General features: G+C 38.2%; 1 protein-coding gene across 2 annotated transcripts in view; it reads left to right on the top strand.

The window, feature by feature from the left end:
- The window catches only part of VCL (vinculin), a 61,138-nt gene that overhangs the window by 39,117 nt on the left and 3,906 nt on the right, over positions 1-18,115 (top strand). The window contains exons 7-19 of one of the 2 annotated variants that reach the window (XM_021400426.1): positions 107-197; positions 1,560-1,707; positions 2,213-2,366; positions 3,306-3,481; positions 4,600-4,790; positions 7,677-7,876; positions 8,365-8,493; positions 9,328-9,477; positions 10,085-10,193; positions 11,188-11,490; positions 12,101-12,225; positions 12,557-12,742; positions 15,783-15,989. In XM_021400426.1, the coding sequence (XP_021256101.1) occupies positions 107-197; positions 1,560-1,707; positions 2,213-2,366; positions 3,306-3,481; positions 4,600-4,790; positions 7,677-7,876; positions 8,365-8,493; positions 9,328-9,477; positions 10,085-10,193; positions 11,188-11,490; positions 12,101-12,225; positions 12,557-12,742; positions 15,783-15,989 (2,169 nt within the window). The remainder of the gene's footprint in view (positions 1-106; positions 198-1,559; positions 1,708-2,212; positions 2,367-3,305; positions 3,482-4,599; positions 4,791-7,676; positions 7,877-8,364; positions 8,494-9,327; positions 9,478-10,084; positions 10,194-11,187; positions 11,491-12,100; positions 12,226-12,556; positions 12,743-15,782; positions 15,990-18,115) is intronic. The other variant, XM_021400424.1, reaches the window with a different exon arrangement.

Below are 18,115 nucleotides of genomic sequence, written 5' to 3' on the forward strand. Positions count from 1 at the left end.
TCTGTAAATAGGCTGTGCTTTATACAACTTCTGTCTGCTTTCATTATGTTGGCTATTTGTGCTTGGAGCTTTTGAAAATCTTTACGGTGGTTTCTCTTTTGCAAAGGACACTGAAGCCATGAAAAGAGCTCTAGCCCTAATAGATTCAAAGATGAACCAGGCAAAAGGTTGGCTGAGAGATCCAAACGCACCTCCAGGTAATAATAAAAATAACAAACAAACAAAACCCCACAGTATTTTGTTGGTTTTTTTTAAAAGGGTGTGAATTATTCAGTTGTGTGATGCAAAATTTCCTTTGGTTATCAATAAGCTATATGTAGTGAATCATTTTGAAGCAGCCTTTAGATAGTCTTTTCTTTATACGCTGGAAATCGAACAAATTGTATTTACTGATCTGGCAATCATTCTCCTGTTTTAAATTGCCTAAATATACTCTGTCTAATATATTTATTTTTCTTTACATTCTGTTTGTAAAATTGAAACCACGTAAATTGCATTGAACCATACTGAACTGCAATAGTTGCTAGTCCTTAAAATTCCTCCTTTTGTATTTTCAAGCTCATATAACTTTATATTTATCTAATAATAGTCTAAGTTTTATTCTTTGTCTTTACAGGAAAATACTTAGCAGAAGGGGTGCAATAAATACTGTAACAACAGTCACCTTGATTTTCTATAAAATACTTTGCCTTAGTGTGCATCCTGAAAAGCAGGTGGAGATCTGTTTCAGTTGGACCTTTAAAAGACCTTATCTGAAATGCTTCCTCTGAAACTGAAGCCAAAATAATACAAAGTTGAATGTGAATTATTATCTGTGGAGCTGCTGCTTACACTTCTGATCTCGTTCCCTTTGCCACGCTCAATGCCAGAAACATGACTAGTTTCAGAGCCTTTTGTCATTTATGATGACAATTAATGCAATAAAACATTAAGCATTCAGTAGCTAGAGACAAATGCAAAAATAATTTTAGAACTTACTTCAAGTCAGATTTTACTCAACACGTTAATCTGAACTAACTGCATAATAATTTTGTCATCTGAGTGGTCCTTACAGCAGGACTTCTGAGTCAATTGCAGTACAATAATTTAATTGAGGAACCAAAGGTGCCAGTACTCATGACATTAGAGGGTGGAACTGGGGGTGGATTGCAAGGAGATAGAGGAAAATTACAAGAATAATATCTGACACAATCAAGTCAGATTTGCAACTGACCTAAGTTAGGGCTTCGTGACTCTTTCCTCATTGCTCTTTCAATTCCCAGCCTGAATACATTTACGTTACAAGTTTTAGGAATTTCTACTTACAGAAATTAAGCTATGATAACAGAATGTTTAAATTACTTGAAATAGATGGTACATGATGCACATTGTTACTGCTATGCTATACTGTTTCAGAAATATGGTCTTGTAATGATCGTATTTGATAAATACATTTTGATGACTGAGCCTGGTGCAATTAGTGTGGTGGGACATCACAGCAGTTAATTAAATGAGCAGTTTATTAAAAGATATGAAGGAATGTATGGTTTGATATTTTACTAACTGACTGTACCTTTTAGGGGATGCTGGTGAGCAAGCAATAAGACAGATCCTTGATGAAGCTGGGAAAGCAGGAGAATTGTGTGCAGGCAAAGAACGCAGAGAGATTCTGGGAACATGCAAAACTTTGGGCCAGATGACTGATCAACTAGCTGATCTCCGAGCTAGGTAAATCTATTACTTCTAATGGACAGTTTTCCACTGCTATTAAAACAGCTGTTCTGTACTCACAGTTGCGTTGTTTTACTTGTTGCCTCATTTCTTAATGTGTAGAAAAGGAGGACTGTTTGTGCTAAACGTTTCTTTCAGCTGCTCTTCGGTGTAGTAAATACTCAAGTTGGAATGTTCTAGTATCAGTTTGTTTTTGTTGTGGCACTCACTGTACCCCTGCCCCTAAAAAAGAAAAAAAAAGAAAAAAAAAAAAAAAGCAAAGAAGAACCCATGCAGGAAACCTAGAAAGCTATTAATTATGATCCATTAGGGGGACATTTAATGGCTTCATGGTATAATATTTTCTCCTAAGTTACTTTTTCTTTTTAAGGTACAAATAATCTGATTAAATATTGTAACTCTTGCAACAGTTGCCAGGAATCTCATAACTAGTTTTTGATGTTTCTTCATTAGAGAAAGGCTTTGCTCAATTCTGAGTTGAATTTGTGATGCTCTTTGGCAGAGGACAGGGTGCTACACCAATGGCGATGCAGAAGGCGCAGCAGGTGTCACAAGGCCTGGATTTGCTCACTGCAAAAGTGGAGAATGCAGCCCGGAAGTTGGAGGCCATGACAAACTCTAAGCAGGCTATTGCAAAGAAGATTGATGCTGCTCAGGTACTACTAACCATTAAATAAATGCTTCAGAAAATTGTTACATGTTACACTGAACTTTTGCAAGTGTATCCAAACATGACATAGTTATTCTTTAGAAAGAATTTACAGGGAATGTTTGTTTTCAGTCAGGAGAATGTTCAATTCATGAATGTAGAAGATGCTGTGAGCTCAGTTAGAGCTTTATTTTTTCATAGATTATTTAGCATTGCTAAAAACTTGAGTGTTATGAATTTAAGACGAGGAAATGTCTTAAGACGTGAACTGATCTTATAAAAGGAATGAAGAGTTTCAGACTGTGCAGGTAAGTGGGCTCTGTTTTGGGAGTGGAGTTCAGAATATAGAACCTCATAACTACAGCAAAACAGCGCTGATGAACCTACTGTCTTTGTTGCTATTTCATTTCTGTAACACTTAATCTTCAGTGCGGTCAGCCTGTAATGATGATGAATATAAAATAACGAACCTTCTAATACCATATAAATACGTGTATGTAGTTAGCCAACATATATTAGTATAGATACTTATATATATCTTACCAGAGGAAAAACCTAATCGTGTAACTTTTTAGTAAGGGCTCCACAAGGAATGCGTTATATCTTGCACAAACAGCATCTGTTCTTTTTTTTATTGGATCCTTTAGAGATCATGAGTCATTAAAACAGCTAGTTAAACTTCACTTCTGGAAATATTGCTGGCAAATATTGAGGGGACAAGGAATGGACAAAATTTGGGTAGATTTCATTTAATTTGTCCTGTTCAAAACAGAACTTTTACCATCCAATTGAACTTCAAGGTATGTGATCTCTAGAAGTTGCTTTTAGGAAAAATTGCCTGTTAAATCAAACTCTGCCAGCTGTATTAATTTTTCTTTTTGTTTCATAGTTTCTGTTTTAAAAAAAAAAGTTTGTCTTCACTCATCTACCACTTCTTTCTATTAAGAATTGGCTTGCGGATCCTAATGGCGGAAGTGAAGGAGAAGAACATATTCGAGGAATTATGTCTGAAGCAAGGAAAGTTGCAGAATTATGTGAGGAGCCTAAAGAAAGGGATGATATCCTTCGTTCCTTGGGGGAAATCTCTGCTCTGACAGCTAAGCTGTCAGATCTGCGACGACAGTATGTATTCATTGTCTTACCGTGTATTTATTTGAATTACTTTAATTTGCAGTTCAGAGTTGTGAAATAATCAGAATATTGATGAGTAGTTTTGGAATGTGTTTTCCTGCAAGAATTGTGAATGGACATGTTATACTTCTCAGCTTTTACAGTAAAAATGGAATGCAAATAACTGTTCAGTTGTTGGGGGGGAAAGTTTTTTTTAAACATGCTTTTAAAAATGTCAACTGTAAAATAATGATTTTTAATGCTTCACCTTAATTTCTATCCCAAGGCCTGATTTGCGTGATCTTCCTCCAAATGAGATTAACTAGAGTTGTTTATCTATAAAATATACTTTTTGCCTATGAAGTATTTTGCAGGCAAACTGAAGCCTTGGCAATATCAAAGCACTTGAAAAGAATGAGATAACGTGAAATTCAAGCTTGTTTATACAGACAAATATCACTGTTTTTTTGCTGAGCAGTTTACTCTGGTAGGGTAGATTATCACACATTTCAATCAGGACTCAAGTGTTACATAAGCTGTAACTGTAAACATAACAGATAAATGTGAGAATATCCTGCTACGTAGTACTCAGTACTCAGCTGCACATAGTATTTCAATATCAACGTTGCAAAGGGTTTACTTGAAAATTGAAGCGAGAAACAATCATTGTAAAATCTATGGTTGGTGGCAGTATGGAAATAAATACCTTTTCTTCAGAAGTGACTCTTCAGGTTTTTCTCAACATTTAGGTGCTGTAGGTTCTAATGCATTATCTCTTTTCTAGTTTATGAATGGCCTTGTGTCTGCTGCTGCTTAATTTTATACTTGCAATCTGCATAGCATTACTGCAGGTGCTCATGGTTATGGGAAATCAAAGTAATCAGTGACAATATCACACCTCCCTCTGCTTCAGTTCTGCATTGAATAAAAGTAATATCCAGGTGCTACAGCAGCGAAATGGGGTGGGGATTTATGGATGACAGGCATTGTTTCTTCCGAGATTCAAGTCTCAAGTTAGACCTTTCTGAAAAGATAAAGTACCATTCGTTCTGTTGTCTTTTTCCTGTTGAATTTAATTTGGGATTAGCAGTAAGTGACCTTTAAATGACTTGTTTTCTTTCAATCCTCAGTGGGAAAGGTGACTCTCCTGAGGCCCGTGCATTGGCTAAGCAAATAGCTACATCACTACAGAATTTACAGTCCAAAACAAACAGGGCTGTAGCAAATACTAGGCCAGTTAAAGCAGCTGTCCATTTGGAGGGCAAGATTGAGCAAGCTCAAAGGTGGATAGACAATCCTACAGTTGATGATCGAGGAGTAGGTAAGCGTTTCTGCATGTTCTTTTCCTTCATCACAATTTTATGGTGTAACTCAGTAATTTTTAAGACTGAAACTACTGCTTCTGTGATGGAGAGAACGAGTAAAATCTCTTCATTGATAACACAGTTCATGGCTGGTGGTGTGTAGCCAAGTCCTGACTGTAGTACTACCAAGCAGGCTGGTGATTTTCTTCATGGAAGCAAATTTGACAAAGATGGGGGAATGTGTACTGTAGTACAGATGAACTTTAGGCTCTTAATGTCATTCAAACGTAGTTAAGTAATCAAGTCCTTCATAGACCTGATCTAATAATGCTTCTTGTATGATTTCTGGATTGTCTGAGGAAACTGCTACTTAATCAAAGAGAAAAGTGATCTGAGAATTAGAGCACGCTGTCAACAAGCATATAATTATGATTCAGGGATTAAGGTACTGAAAGCTTATTGTAAAACATCTCAGAAAGTTCTTGTTTTGCTTCTTCTGATGCTGCTGTGAGTAGTGGATGAACCTTCAAGACTGGATTCAGTAGTTTTTCCCATAGTAACTAGGCCTGAGCAGAGCAAATGATGCAAGTCAAAACATGCCTTGTAAGAAGCAGTATAACTGCAGTCATTTAATGACTTTCTAATACTTTATGTCTGTGAAGATAATTTCTGTTGTGTGAATAATGAATGACAGATCACGGAATTAAAGATAGAGTGATCCTGATAGCTTGGACACTTGTGAAATGAAGTTTTATTTACAGAACACGGAACTCCAGTATTCTCTCTATATAGAATAGTGGAGTTTTGTGTGCTCGTACTTTATGATGAGCCAAAAGCATGCTGAATGAGGTGACCAAGAAGGCAGTAGATAATTGTAATGAAATGTTTTGACATGAACTGAAAACCGCCATAACTGTATTGTTTCTCTTGAACATAGTAAAATTTGAGGTGCTTGGCTTGAAGAAGCATGAAAACTAAACTTATTCTTTATTATTTTAAATTCAAAAGAATAATAAGGAACTTAAATCTTCCCCCAAAGCCTGTAAATACCTAGTTAATCATGAAGCTTGTATACATACTGGAAGTTTGTAGCAGGAGCCAAAGTTTCTCAGCGCTGGACATTTCCTATGGGATCGTATCAATTGTAGTAGGAATGCATAATTACAAAAATATATCAAGGGAATATGCCCCATAACTATAATGTCTGTAGCTTAATGAGGAAAAAATTGAGTTGTAACATGGTGTCATAATCTGTTTTTCATTTAAATGTGTTTCCCTGGGTTGGGCCTTGGTAGAGTGCTTGTAGGACAGGTTACATTAAGATTATCAGTTGGAACTTTAAGGTCTCTTCCAACCTAAGCTGTTCTGTGATATGTGCTCCGGACAGCACTTCTGGTAGAATTTGGCTTGGTATTTTCAGTCCTATGATAATATGGAAATAATGCTTTAGTAATCTCTCCAGTATGAATGACCATGTCAGAAATAACATTTGTGTGTGTGCAGTTAGGCTGGGGTAGTGCAACACATGCTGCATTTTGAAGTAACAATACAGAAGACAGTTTTCTTTCATAAACAGTAGCCACTTTATCGTGCAGTTACATTATGAATTAGGCTATCTAAATGGTAGCTAACATAATTGTTATGGACTGATACAAATTAGGCAAGATATATTGAAATACTGTAGTGCACCTGTTTTGCTCTGCTTGGCTAAACAGTAATTAAAAGTTGTCTTGAGACGCTGCAACAGGACCAAACCTAGCTACACTTACAAGCTCTCTTATCATTATGGTTGACTTTTAGATAGTCAGGCCCTGTAACAACTTATTTTAAAGTAATATTGAGCTTAATTATGAACTTGGGTTACTTGTATGTTAGCATTGGCTTAAAGCAATTCTTCAGAAGGTCTTTAAAGTACTTACTAGGTGATGAAAATGGTGACTTCCTTTAAAAAGAGTACTACTCTATTACTGAAAGAGCAGGAGCATATTGTTAATGAAGGAACAGGAAACTTCTGCAATTGAGTGAAGGAAATTATCCAACTTAAAATGACTTCTTAAACAATAAAAAAAACTTCAACACGCTTCATAGGTTTTTTCTTTTCTCCAGTCGTGAACACCAGACATTATTCACTCATGATTTCTGGAAGGCCTGAAGAGGGGGAAGAGCGGGGACGAGAGGAAATGGTTTTAAGCTCAAGGAGGGAAGGTTTAGATTAGATGTCAGGAGGAAGCTCTTCACAGAGAGAGTGGTGAGGTGCTGGAACAGGCTGCCCAGAGAGGCTGTGGATGCTCCATCCCTGGAGGTGTTCAAGGCCAGGTTGGATGAGCCCATGGGTAACCCTGGTCTAGTACCAGATCTGAAGGCTGGTGGCCCTGCCTGTGGCAGGGGGGTTGGAACTTGATGATCCTTGAGGTCCCTTCCAACCCAAGCTATTCTATGATTCTTTGAAGAAGATATTCTGGTTTTATTTTTTTTGTAACTTGTTTTGTACACTTGTTTTTTTCCCTCACTTCCTGCTCAGCTTATAATGACTTGAAATGGCATGGAGATAAATTGCAGTACATGGAGATTACAAGTGATGATTTCTGTAGGAGTCAGCTGATAAGTTACGTAGGAATATCTGACTGCTGTATGGTGATCTTTAGGCCATCCTAGCTAAAAAGAATGCATCTCAAAACCTCAGTTGCTGTAGTATAGACCAAATATATTGGTGAGGGTTGAATTTCTTTTAGAATTTTGAACTGCCATTGCTTACTGAGAAGCTGCAGATCCTTCTCAGCACCTGGACGTGTGTTCTTAACTCAGAAATTCTGGAATATCATTTAGTTCATGGTACATTTGAATTAGGCTTTCAAGTTTTGTTTCTCCTGTATGTTAATGCCTCATGTCGTCTTCTACTGCAGGCCAGGCAGCAATTCGGGGTTTGGTTGCAGAAGGTCGTCGTTTAGCCAACGTCATGATGGGACCTTATCGTCAGGACCTGCTTGCCAAATGTGACCGCGTAGACCAGCTGGCTGCTCAGCTTGCTGACCTTGCAGCGAGAGGGGAGGGAGAGTCTCCTCAGGCTAGGGCAATTGCTGCTCAGCTTCAGGATTCCCTGAAGGTAAAACATCTCATCTTGTGCAGTGAAACACATGTATGTGGAAGTATTTGCACTGCTCTGATAAAGGGCTTCTACATGGGAGGAGGAGCAAAAAACTGCGTTGGTTTATCTGGGACGCTTTAGAACAGTCTTAATACAAAAGCCTTGATATTGTGCCATAGGGATTATAATTCCAAATGAACAATTTAGAAGATAAAAACAAACAAAAGTCTTCCTTTCAATGAAGGTAACATGTTAGTGTTGCAAATTTGAGGGGCAGGGTCTCAAATGATCCCAATCGTAGCTTCTTATCCTGCTTCAGTGAGTGGAGTGTATGATTCTTGCATTTTGGATGATGTATTGAACATGTTTCTAAGATGATTTTATCTTTATGGCTTTCAGTGTAATCTGCTTTTTCTTTTATTTGTCAAGAGAAGATTATCTAGGATTGTAAACCTTATGAACTTAATGTTGTTATGCAATGTGTTAAAATTTTGCCTTTTTTTAAGGATCTCAAAGCACGGATGCAAGAAGCAATGACCCAAGAGGTGTCTGATGTTTTTAGTGACACTACAACTCCTATTAAGTTGTTAGCGGTAGCAGCCACTGCTCCTTCCGATACTCCCAATAGAGAAGAGGCAAGTATTTGAAAGAGTGTTTTTCTCCTGTGAAGCTTGAGTTACTAACTTGTTTTATGACAATCACTGTTTTGAATCAGTATTTTGAAAAATAAATGAGTATTATTTTGACAAACGTGTAATACATGCTTAATAATTCTGACTATACATGCTTAATAATTCTGACATGCAAATATTTCTGGTATCTTGGAGACTGAGTTCAGTAAATGCTAAAGATGGCTCCCTCTGATATTCATACCATGTTACTTTCAGCATGCTAAATATTCATTTACCAGAATCACTGACAGCAGTTCCTGGATTGTATATCTCAACATTAGATAAGCTGATTAAAATGTCCTAATTCATAAGAATATTGATCAACATACTTAAACAGTTTGAATGTGATAAAAATGATTCCCAGTGCCTTGAGGAATTGAACTGTACAACAGGATAGTTTGTGTCCTTGAATAAATAAAAACTGTGGGAAGAGGGATGTTTTTTCCATTGTGAAGCCTTGATTTTTAGAGCAAGAACTTGCATTTTTCCCAAATGCAGTTATTTCTTGGTTCTAGGTTCAAAGATTAGTCTCTGTAAGCTAAAGTCAGGAAGTAGTGTAGCTTGTATTTCAAAGGTATGAAACGTGATAGTATCCTTTGGGGGCCAAGTGAGTACTTAAAGAAAGAAGTCCACTCATGTAAGGATGAAAGAAAGTTTCAAACCCTTGCTATTGTGTCCTGTTGCATCCTGTCAGGAGTTGTGTCAAGTTCGGTGGTCTTGTATTTGAAACTTTAGAAATATTCTGTTCTGTTAGGGAAGCAAGGCTTCTTTAATGCATTTTTCTTTTCTGACAACGAGGTGTTTGAAGAAAGAGCAGCAAATTTTGAAAACCATGCTGCTAGACTGGGAGCAACAGCAGAAAAAGCAGCTGCAGTTGGAACTGCTAATAAAACTACTGTGGAAGGCATCCAGGCAACAGTGAAATCGGCAAGGGAGCTTACCCCCCAGGTTTGCTTTCTTACTCTTACAAAATGCTGTTATAAGGGTTGGAAAGGACTTGTGTGGAACTTTCCATATGCTTCTGCTATCAGAGTAAGATCTTAATGGCAGCAAAGAACATAGTGCAGACATTCTGAAAAGGGAGATGGCAAATACTTGTCCGTATCGTACCAGGTAGGACAGGGTGATTAAGTGGTATGTCTTAATCTTCAACTTTTGGGCAGAAGCGTTAGTAACTTCACTTGAAATAGTTACTCTAAGGCTTAATAAGATAACTAGAAAAAGTGCTTAAATCATTTTACTTTCTGAGTTAGACTTCTATCTAGATCTTGTTTATTAGTGAGTCTGTCTTAAGTACTGTACTTCAGTGCTGTCAAGAACCATTTGCAAATGATAAAACACTTCTTGGTGTATATGCAAGTAATTGAAGTTCTGGAGTAGAAGTATTTGTATCAACAAATTTCGGAAGCACTGTAAATCTTTTAGCAGATAGATGGTGAACTGGAATTAAAAGCGAGCTATACATCCAGTACTAAAACAAATGCGTTTTCAGGAATGTGTATGATGTCTTCTAAATACTAATACTTTCATAATTAAAAACACATTCTGTTGGCAGGTAGTATCAGCTGCTCGAATCCTCCTGAGGAATCCTGGAAATCAAGCTGCTTATGAGCATTTTGAGACAATGAAAAACCAGTGGATTGATAATGTAGAAAAGATGACAGGTAAAAGTGGGCTTTCTTGTTGAAGATGATAGTTGGTATGGTTTTTTATCCTTTCTGTTTGGGTTCAGGACACATGTATGGAAGTAATAAGTGAGCAAAAATAAATTCATTGAGAGAAATGGAAATGTGCTCTCAGACTCCAGAAATGTGTGTGCAACATGCTACAGCATAAATAAAATAGCTTGCTTCATAGATGTTGATTTTGGGAAGTGAGGGGGAGTAAGTTGGGCTTCAGTTCTTTCCTAGGAAAAGCCAGATACCTTCTGTGCTTATTGCAACAATACATCACTGTAGCAAACTGAAGATTTTCTTACTACATGATCTTGGCATGTTGAATGAGGACAGATAATGGAGGGGCAGGGGAAGAAAGCATGTTCAAAGTTGTTACATCTTGATGAAAGGAGTGAATAAAAGAAAGCTCCCAATCTAGTGTGTCTTTATGAGACGCTTCAAGGTTTCAGTTCTGAAGTGTAGATCCTTGCATTGGGCTGCTAGCAAAATGCTTAGTCCTGACTGTATACTGTATCCTTGTCCATCTCCGTAATTAACTTCTCAAAATTTTAAATCTTGTTACTTTATTGCTACCTATCACCCTTAAGTTAAAGCACAAGCAGAGGAATCTTTCCTTTTGTGTGAACAAGAGAAGTACAAAATTGCTGAATATATGTAAAGAAATTTAGAAGGAAGTAATGCTACTGTGTATACTACGTAAGTCAGTTCTCCATAAAAGCAACATTCCATGATAGATGAGCAAGAGTTCAGGGTGTCATTAGTGGGAGCGAGCCTGACCGCAGTGACAGTGCTAGAGGTACCATATAATCAGAAGTGCAACAGAAGTGAAATGTTTGGTCTGAGTTTTCATGCCCTCTTCTGCTCTTCCCCACCCCTCATTTTGGAAGCGGTTACTTTTCTGGTTGTAAACAGCCTCAGGAATTTCAAGTATCTCTTTCCAGAGCTGAAATTGGAATATTAATGTTTTCAACTTTTATTCTAGGGCTAGTGGATGAAGCCATTGATACCAAGTCTCTGTTGGATGCATCAGAAGAGGCTATTAAGAAAGATCTTGATAAATGTAAAGTTGCAATGGCCAATATGCAACCTCAGATGCTGGTAGCTGGTGCCACTAGCATTGCTAGACGAGCAAACCGCATCCTACTGGTGGCAAAACGGGAAGTTGAAAATTCAGAAGACCCTAAATTCCGGGAGGCTGTTAAAGCAGCGTCTGATGAACTAAGCAAAACTATCTCACCAATGGTAATGGATGCTAAAGCTGTGGCAGGAAATATCTCTGATCCTGGTAAGGATTCAGTCAGCTGATTTCAGATGTATTTGCTACTGGTGGAAGTTGGTGCGAGGTAGTGCTTGTTTTGTCTTGTGCAGCTGTGTGTCTCCTACTATGGAAATGCTGTATGCTTAAATTCCAGACTGGTGAGGTCAGCGTCACACCATTAACTGCTGGATCCTGCTCTTGCTAAACGCAATCAAAGACCTCTGCCACGTTCAAGGGAAAACTATTCAGTATTCTAGTTTGATTACATGACTTCGTGACCTTAGTCAGAAACAAATATTTCTTACTATTATCAGTATACATGTACTTGCATCAGTACATATGTAAGGAAAATATTACATAATGCCCTGTATTCTGAAAGTTGATTGGGGAATTACTTTGGCTATTGATAGTTACTGTTAATCAGGCTAAGCTTTATTTTATGCATTTTATGCATATGATACTGATGTTACAAATGTGAAAATCAAGTATAAACATTTTGGTAGTTTTTCTAAGTTGTTCATTTCTTAGATATATCTGTGTTCTCTGCGTAGTACCGTATAGAAGTGTATTTTTGGCTAGTGTTGCAGTTCTAAATACTACAGAATGCTGTTAATCTGGGAATGGGATTTTTATTCAGCTTTGCAGAAGAGTTTCTTGGATTCTGGATACAGGATTCTGGGAGCTGTGGCCAAAGTCAGAGAAGCCTTCCAGCCTCAGGAACCAGATTTTCCCCCTCCTCCTCCTGACCTTGAGCAGCTTCATGTAAGTGCTGCAAAGTCTGTAATACTCCGTTGTCACTGACAAAATGTGGACTCCACAATGAAATTTCTCAAATAAATTTTTATTCCGTAGAAATAAAACACATCAACTGGCTAGCCAGGTACACAAGTAGCTTGAAGTCTTAAAAAATAAAAGAAACCCAATTAATCCAAACGTTGAAAGAAGGTCTTAGAACATGATGTTTCCTTAGTCAGGGAGCACTTGAAAAACTGAAAAAAGGTGTGAGCTTATGCCATCTTGTCTTGCCATGACACCATCCGGTGCTCAATCTGTACTGTTTCATTGCACTGAACAAGATTTCTACCTTCCTTAGCTGACCGATGAGCTTGCTCCTCCGAAACCACCACTTCCAGAAGGTGAGGTTCCCCCACCCAGACCACCACCCCCTGAAGAAAAGGATGAGGAGTTCCCAGAGCAGAAAGCAGGAGAAGCTATTAATCAGCCCATGATGATGGCTGCTAGGCAGTTGCATGATGAGGCTCGGAAATGGTCTAGTAAGGTAAGAAATTATTGTATGTGTATCCTGTGCAAAAAGTATTTCTTTTGGATCAGTGTGTTAGTTTGGTCCAATGTCAGCTGCCTCAATGCAGAGGATAGTCTTAGATAGACCAAGTAGTAAAAACACTGCAGTAGGAGGAGGAATTGGAAACCCTTAAGTATTCAGAGCGAACTAGGTACAACTGGTCTAATACTTATAAGTCATAGAATCATAGAATGATAAATGATAGAATGCTTACTATCATACCTGTGTGAACACAAATGTGCTAAGCTGTTTCTGATCCTTAGTGCTAGTATTGCTAGACAGTTGCTGCTGTTTGTGCCTTTCTAGGTTAACAAGCTGATTGCTTCTGTTTCGCTACCTTCAGGAAACCTCCCTGAATTCTGCAGCCCCCAGCTGTAGGAATCAGGAGTTGGTTTATGTTACGAGCTGCAAGTTCCTTTGCAATTAATCTGGTGGGCTTTTGATCAGAAAAGTGGCTGTATATAAGACAGCCCAGTCTCCTTTTTTTAATGAGTCATATTCACTATCAAGGCCCAAATCCTTTGTGTTCTTAAAATTTCAGTGCCGTGACAAAGCAGTCTAAAGTCTTTATCATTCCTATAAATGCAAATGCAAGTTATTTTTAAAAGCTGTATTTTTCCTCTGGCAGCAACTGAGAACTTGGGAGTTGCAGCCTTCTGCAGGCGTAACTTGATGGTCAGAATTTTGCTTTTAAGACCTCCACTTTTTTTCTTCCACTCATCTGTGTGGTGTATGGGAAGAAAATTGATTTTACAGAATCAACTTCAACTCAATATGCATAAAGAACATCGTGTTTTGAAAGTATAAAATGAAAAAAAATCCTGCAGAATTGTTTAAGCCTTTTTCTTAAAATGAAATGCTCTTACTTTGCCGGTGCTTCTGGCCATACCGCATACATTTTTTGTATTATTAAGGGGTTAGACTGTAACATACTGGTGGTCTCAGAAGGTTGTTTTGAGGCTGAAAATAATTTTGGCTTCCCAAGTATTTTGAAGTTGCAATCCCCAAAAGAGTAACCTAACAATATATAGTAGATTTAAAAAAACAAGTGAAAGCTTGTTACTATACATGCTAAATCACATGTATATACACACTACAGCATGTAGAAATGAAGTAATGCATCTATTAAAATACTGATGTATCAAAACAAGGCAGCAGACCTTAAAAACTTGTTGATGATTATGAAAGAGCTCTAAACTTAGTGCCTTTGGATTGTGAAACTATTTTCATTGCTGTTGCCAGTTGAGACCAACAAAACCAGTAAGGTGTCCTAACATTTGTCCTTCAAATACTTCTTAAATGTCCATTTTAGCAATAAAGGTATAGTTACTTGGCTGTACCTCTCACCTTTGGGGAGGTAGTGGCACTCCTATTGACGCTATTTGTCAATAACAACTTGGCACATGCAGTCCAAGTTTTTAAATATTTTAAAAGTAGTTATAAAGGGCCAGAAGGTTAGGATTTTAAAAACATATTTATAGTTTAAACCACTTCCTTATCGGGTGGAAGAGGGATTGATGGATGCTGCTGCTAAGGATTATAAGTGAGACTTGGAAAGACAGAAACACAGCGTCTTGCCTCACGCTGAATGGCAGAAGACTGTCAACTGCCTTCTGCTTGTTGTCCATTTACATTAGCTCGCTGTTGTTTCAGGCTTATGGGATGGCAAGTAAGCAGTCTTCAAAAGCAACTCATAGCACTCTTCATACCTGTAAGACGTGCAGTTCATTTCTTCTTCTTCCCCAAAACTCCTTTTCACAGATGGGATTCCGGGCTTCTGTGTACTCACACAGAGCACAAACTAAACACCGTCTATTGCTTTAGATTCCATTGCCTTTCTGCCTCTTTTAAATTAAGGAGAGAAAGAAGTTTTATTTGTTTAGTTAGGCTCCTGTGTCAAAATTACCCTAAAAATGAGGGATGCTTGGAAGCTTTTCATCGGTTTGATATTTAGATTTAAGTCTTCAAAGTTGAGTCAGTTTGGCAATATATAGATGTTAAAAGTTGCTCCTTCCAAACCTTCTGCATGTTTCCGCTGATGTAGGTGCCTTCGAATAAAAAATTAGACCTCAAGCAAAACTCGGCTGCAAATGTGTAGGCTTTGGTAAAGGTTGTTTGTTTTGTATAACACACAGTCAAAGAAATGAAGTTAGTAAATGTGTTAGAATATCTTTTTTATTGGAATACTGCTATATTATGAGTGCCTGTACTGTTAACGCTACTGTTACATTACCTTTGTGATCTACTTCTATTGGAATATATTTGCTTAGATCATCTTTATTTTAAAAGGTAATGGATACAACATATTGTGGCAAAACAGTATCATGTGCTTCATAATCCTCTTAATTTACTAATTCTGTTTCAGTCTCTTTTTTAAGAACTATAATATTAACGTCATCCTTAACATTCAGTATCATCTCTTCTTTTCATAACCTGGTTTTGTTCGTTTTCATGTTACCTGCGATACTTCACTTTTCCTTTCTATACCCCACCCTTTTTTTCCTTGACAGCCAAACAGTGTCAGTGTTTTTTTCTGTGGTCCTGCTGCTACCTCTTACTCCATCTATGTGAAAGAGCTTTCATACAAGCTTTCTATCTGCACAAATGCCACAGTCATCGGCTGCTGTGCCTGCTTCTAGCCAGTGAAATGGCTTTCATTAAAACAGAAAATCCATTCATTTCACCATTGTCTTGCCAGAAAAATGTTGTTCTGAAAAATCAGCCTCTGCGTGTAGAAGCTGTACGCTGAGTTGAAAAATGTTGCTGCTTCTCTGAATCGTTACTTCTTAATTTTTTCAGTAGCTTTGATACGCAGGTGAAATGTTTGTTTCCTTCTGCTAATCTTGTATTCCTTCCCCTCCTCCCTCTGACCCGATCCTAGAGCTGTCCTGTCAGATACGGAGAGACCGCGAGGATGTTTTGGTCACTAAAACAGCTCAGTTCATGCTCTTCTACCAAATTCTGCTTCTCGTACTAACTGTCCCCTGTTTCTCCACCCTTGCTGCCACCTGCAAAGCCTGTGACTGTGATTAATGAAGCGGCTGAGGCTGGTGTAGATATAGATGAGGAGGATGATGCAGATGTTGAATTCAGTCTCCCCTCTGACATTGAAGATGATTACGAGCCTGAGCTGCTGTTAATGCCAACCAATCAGCCCGTTAACCAGCCCATTCTGGCTGCTGCTCAGTCTCTGCATCGGGAAGCAACCAAGTGGTCTAGTAAGGTACTCCTGAGTCTCCCCCGGGGACTGATCTGTGTGCATCCAGCCATTTGGAACGCTGACACATTTGCATCACTCTTGATCCCTGCTGGATCCCGTCATTCTGAATGAAAACATTTGCCTGCACTTCATCTTAAGGACTGAGAGTGGCTTCACAAGTTTGCTAGATCTGTCTGTCAGTGCCAAACTGAAGCTTGATTTGGGTCACCTATTAATATTAAAAAGCTTCCTCTCTCTTTGCTTCTGCCTGTCCTTCTTTGTTACAACAGTTCTCAAATTGTAAACAGGGCTTATCTTTCCTTCCTCCTTTTCTTTTCACATTAATTTGGGGTAACTAGGAAGCCATCGTTCATGGTTTCTTAATGACTTCCGGATACAGCAGTGTATACAGCGTTCAAGAAGTCATTTAACGCGTCTGTTGTTGTGCTTTGCCTCCATTGGTGCCGTCAATTAAAATACCTTCCAACAAGGAATGGCTTTGTATGGCAGTGTTGACTGAAGAGGACTGACTGTCTGCTGGCTTGCACTTGGCTGTATTGCAAATGCTGCTTTTGAGAGAATTCGTTTATGAAGGAGCTGCACTGAATGCTCTTATCTGCTGAATGGAGATTGTTTGTATGAAGCCAATGGACGTCTAACACGGGGTTCAGACATTCACAAGTAGCCTGTTCCTTCTGTCTGAGCGCAAATGTTTGCAAGACTTGTCACTTTTTATAGCATGCCACCGAAAGAAAGGTTGGTGTTCCATAACAAAGGTTAGGGATGTGTGTGTATATATGTATGTATAGATATACAAAACTATTTTTAATAAAAAGGGCTTTAAAATGTTCTTGTCCTTTTCAGATTCTGATGCTTGGATAACTTGTTAGAGAGCTTCGTAAATGACACTGGTCCTAATTTCTTGATCCTCCTGCGTGAAAACATGGAAAAGCTTTGTGTTATGTCACTTGCATCCTAACTGGTTATACTAGCAAACAGTTTAGATGTTAGGTCACGGTAACAAGTAGTTCAGCTTTTTGTGTCACCCGTATCTGTGCCGTATTCAGTGACGTGTTTCAGATATCTTCTTGAATGGACGAGTAGTGAGTCATGGAAGTATGTGCAAAGGACAGAGAAAACAGTTGGGTTCTCACTTCTCTCTTGCTCTGGTCTTCATTGGTCATTCATTGTGAAATTGCACTGAAGAACGTGTGTGCTAATCCTTAAAATCACGATGCTAATATTTCATCCACACAGTAGGAATGCATCGTGGCACTCAGTATTTCACGTTTGTCTAACAACTTCTCATGAAGGTGAATCTAAATGTACTAACAGGCTACTAACAATTGATAACTTTGGACTGCTTTTTTCTTGCACTAGGTTTCTCTCTGGAACAGTGTATGAGAAATGTTTTTGCTTTGGTTTATTTTGGCATTTAATTCTCACGTTGCAAATATTAGAAGTATTTTTGTGAATTATTTTGATATAATTAACACAAGAAATCTGAATTTTAATGATAATACCACATTATCTTTTAAGCTACGAGTTGTTCTCTCCTAGAAGCTTTATTTTAAAGGGAGAGAATTAATAAAAAAGCAATAACTGTCTTCAAGAAATAAGTTTGAAAAACCCCACCACCCCAACAAACAACCTAAACCCAGCAGTAATATTGCACCTCGTTTCCACGCTACCTGTGACAAACCTTTGTTATAGATTCTCTTCCACAATGTAGCAGCACAGATATACTTCAACAACTTCAGTTTCAGTTGCCACTGAAAACTCTAAGCTCAACTGTGTAACCAAATCAGTGCTATTTGGTTTAACTAGGTACTTAGCACACTTAGAAAATAACTACCTTGCTCCCCTTATTGAGAGAGCTGGAATTCCAAATGCTAACAACGTGCTTTATCTTAAAACATAACCAGCAGAGCAGAAGCTCCTATTCCACGGACAAACTAACACTTGATCACTTCATTTTTTTTCCAGTTTTGAAGCAAACTTTTCCCCCTGAGTCTTAGGAAGAAAAGTATGCCAGAAGTAGGTAACCAGTGCAGATCTTCCCTGTTCCTTGAAGAAACCTCTTCTGTGTTCACAATGGTTCTCCAGTCCTTGCCTTCCTGAAAGGGTTGCCTGCAGAATGTAGGCTGTTC

The sequence above is a fragment of the Numida meleagris genome, chromosome 5, assembly GCF_002078875.1.
Source record: "Numida meleagris isolate 19003 breed g44 Domestic line chromosome 5, NumMel1.0, whole genome shotgun sequence".
Lineage (NCBI taxonomy): Eukaryota > Metazoa > Chordata > Aves > Galliformes > Numididae > Numida > Numida meleagris.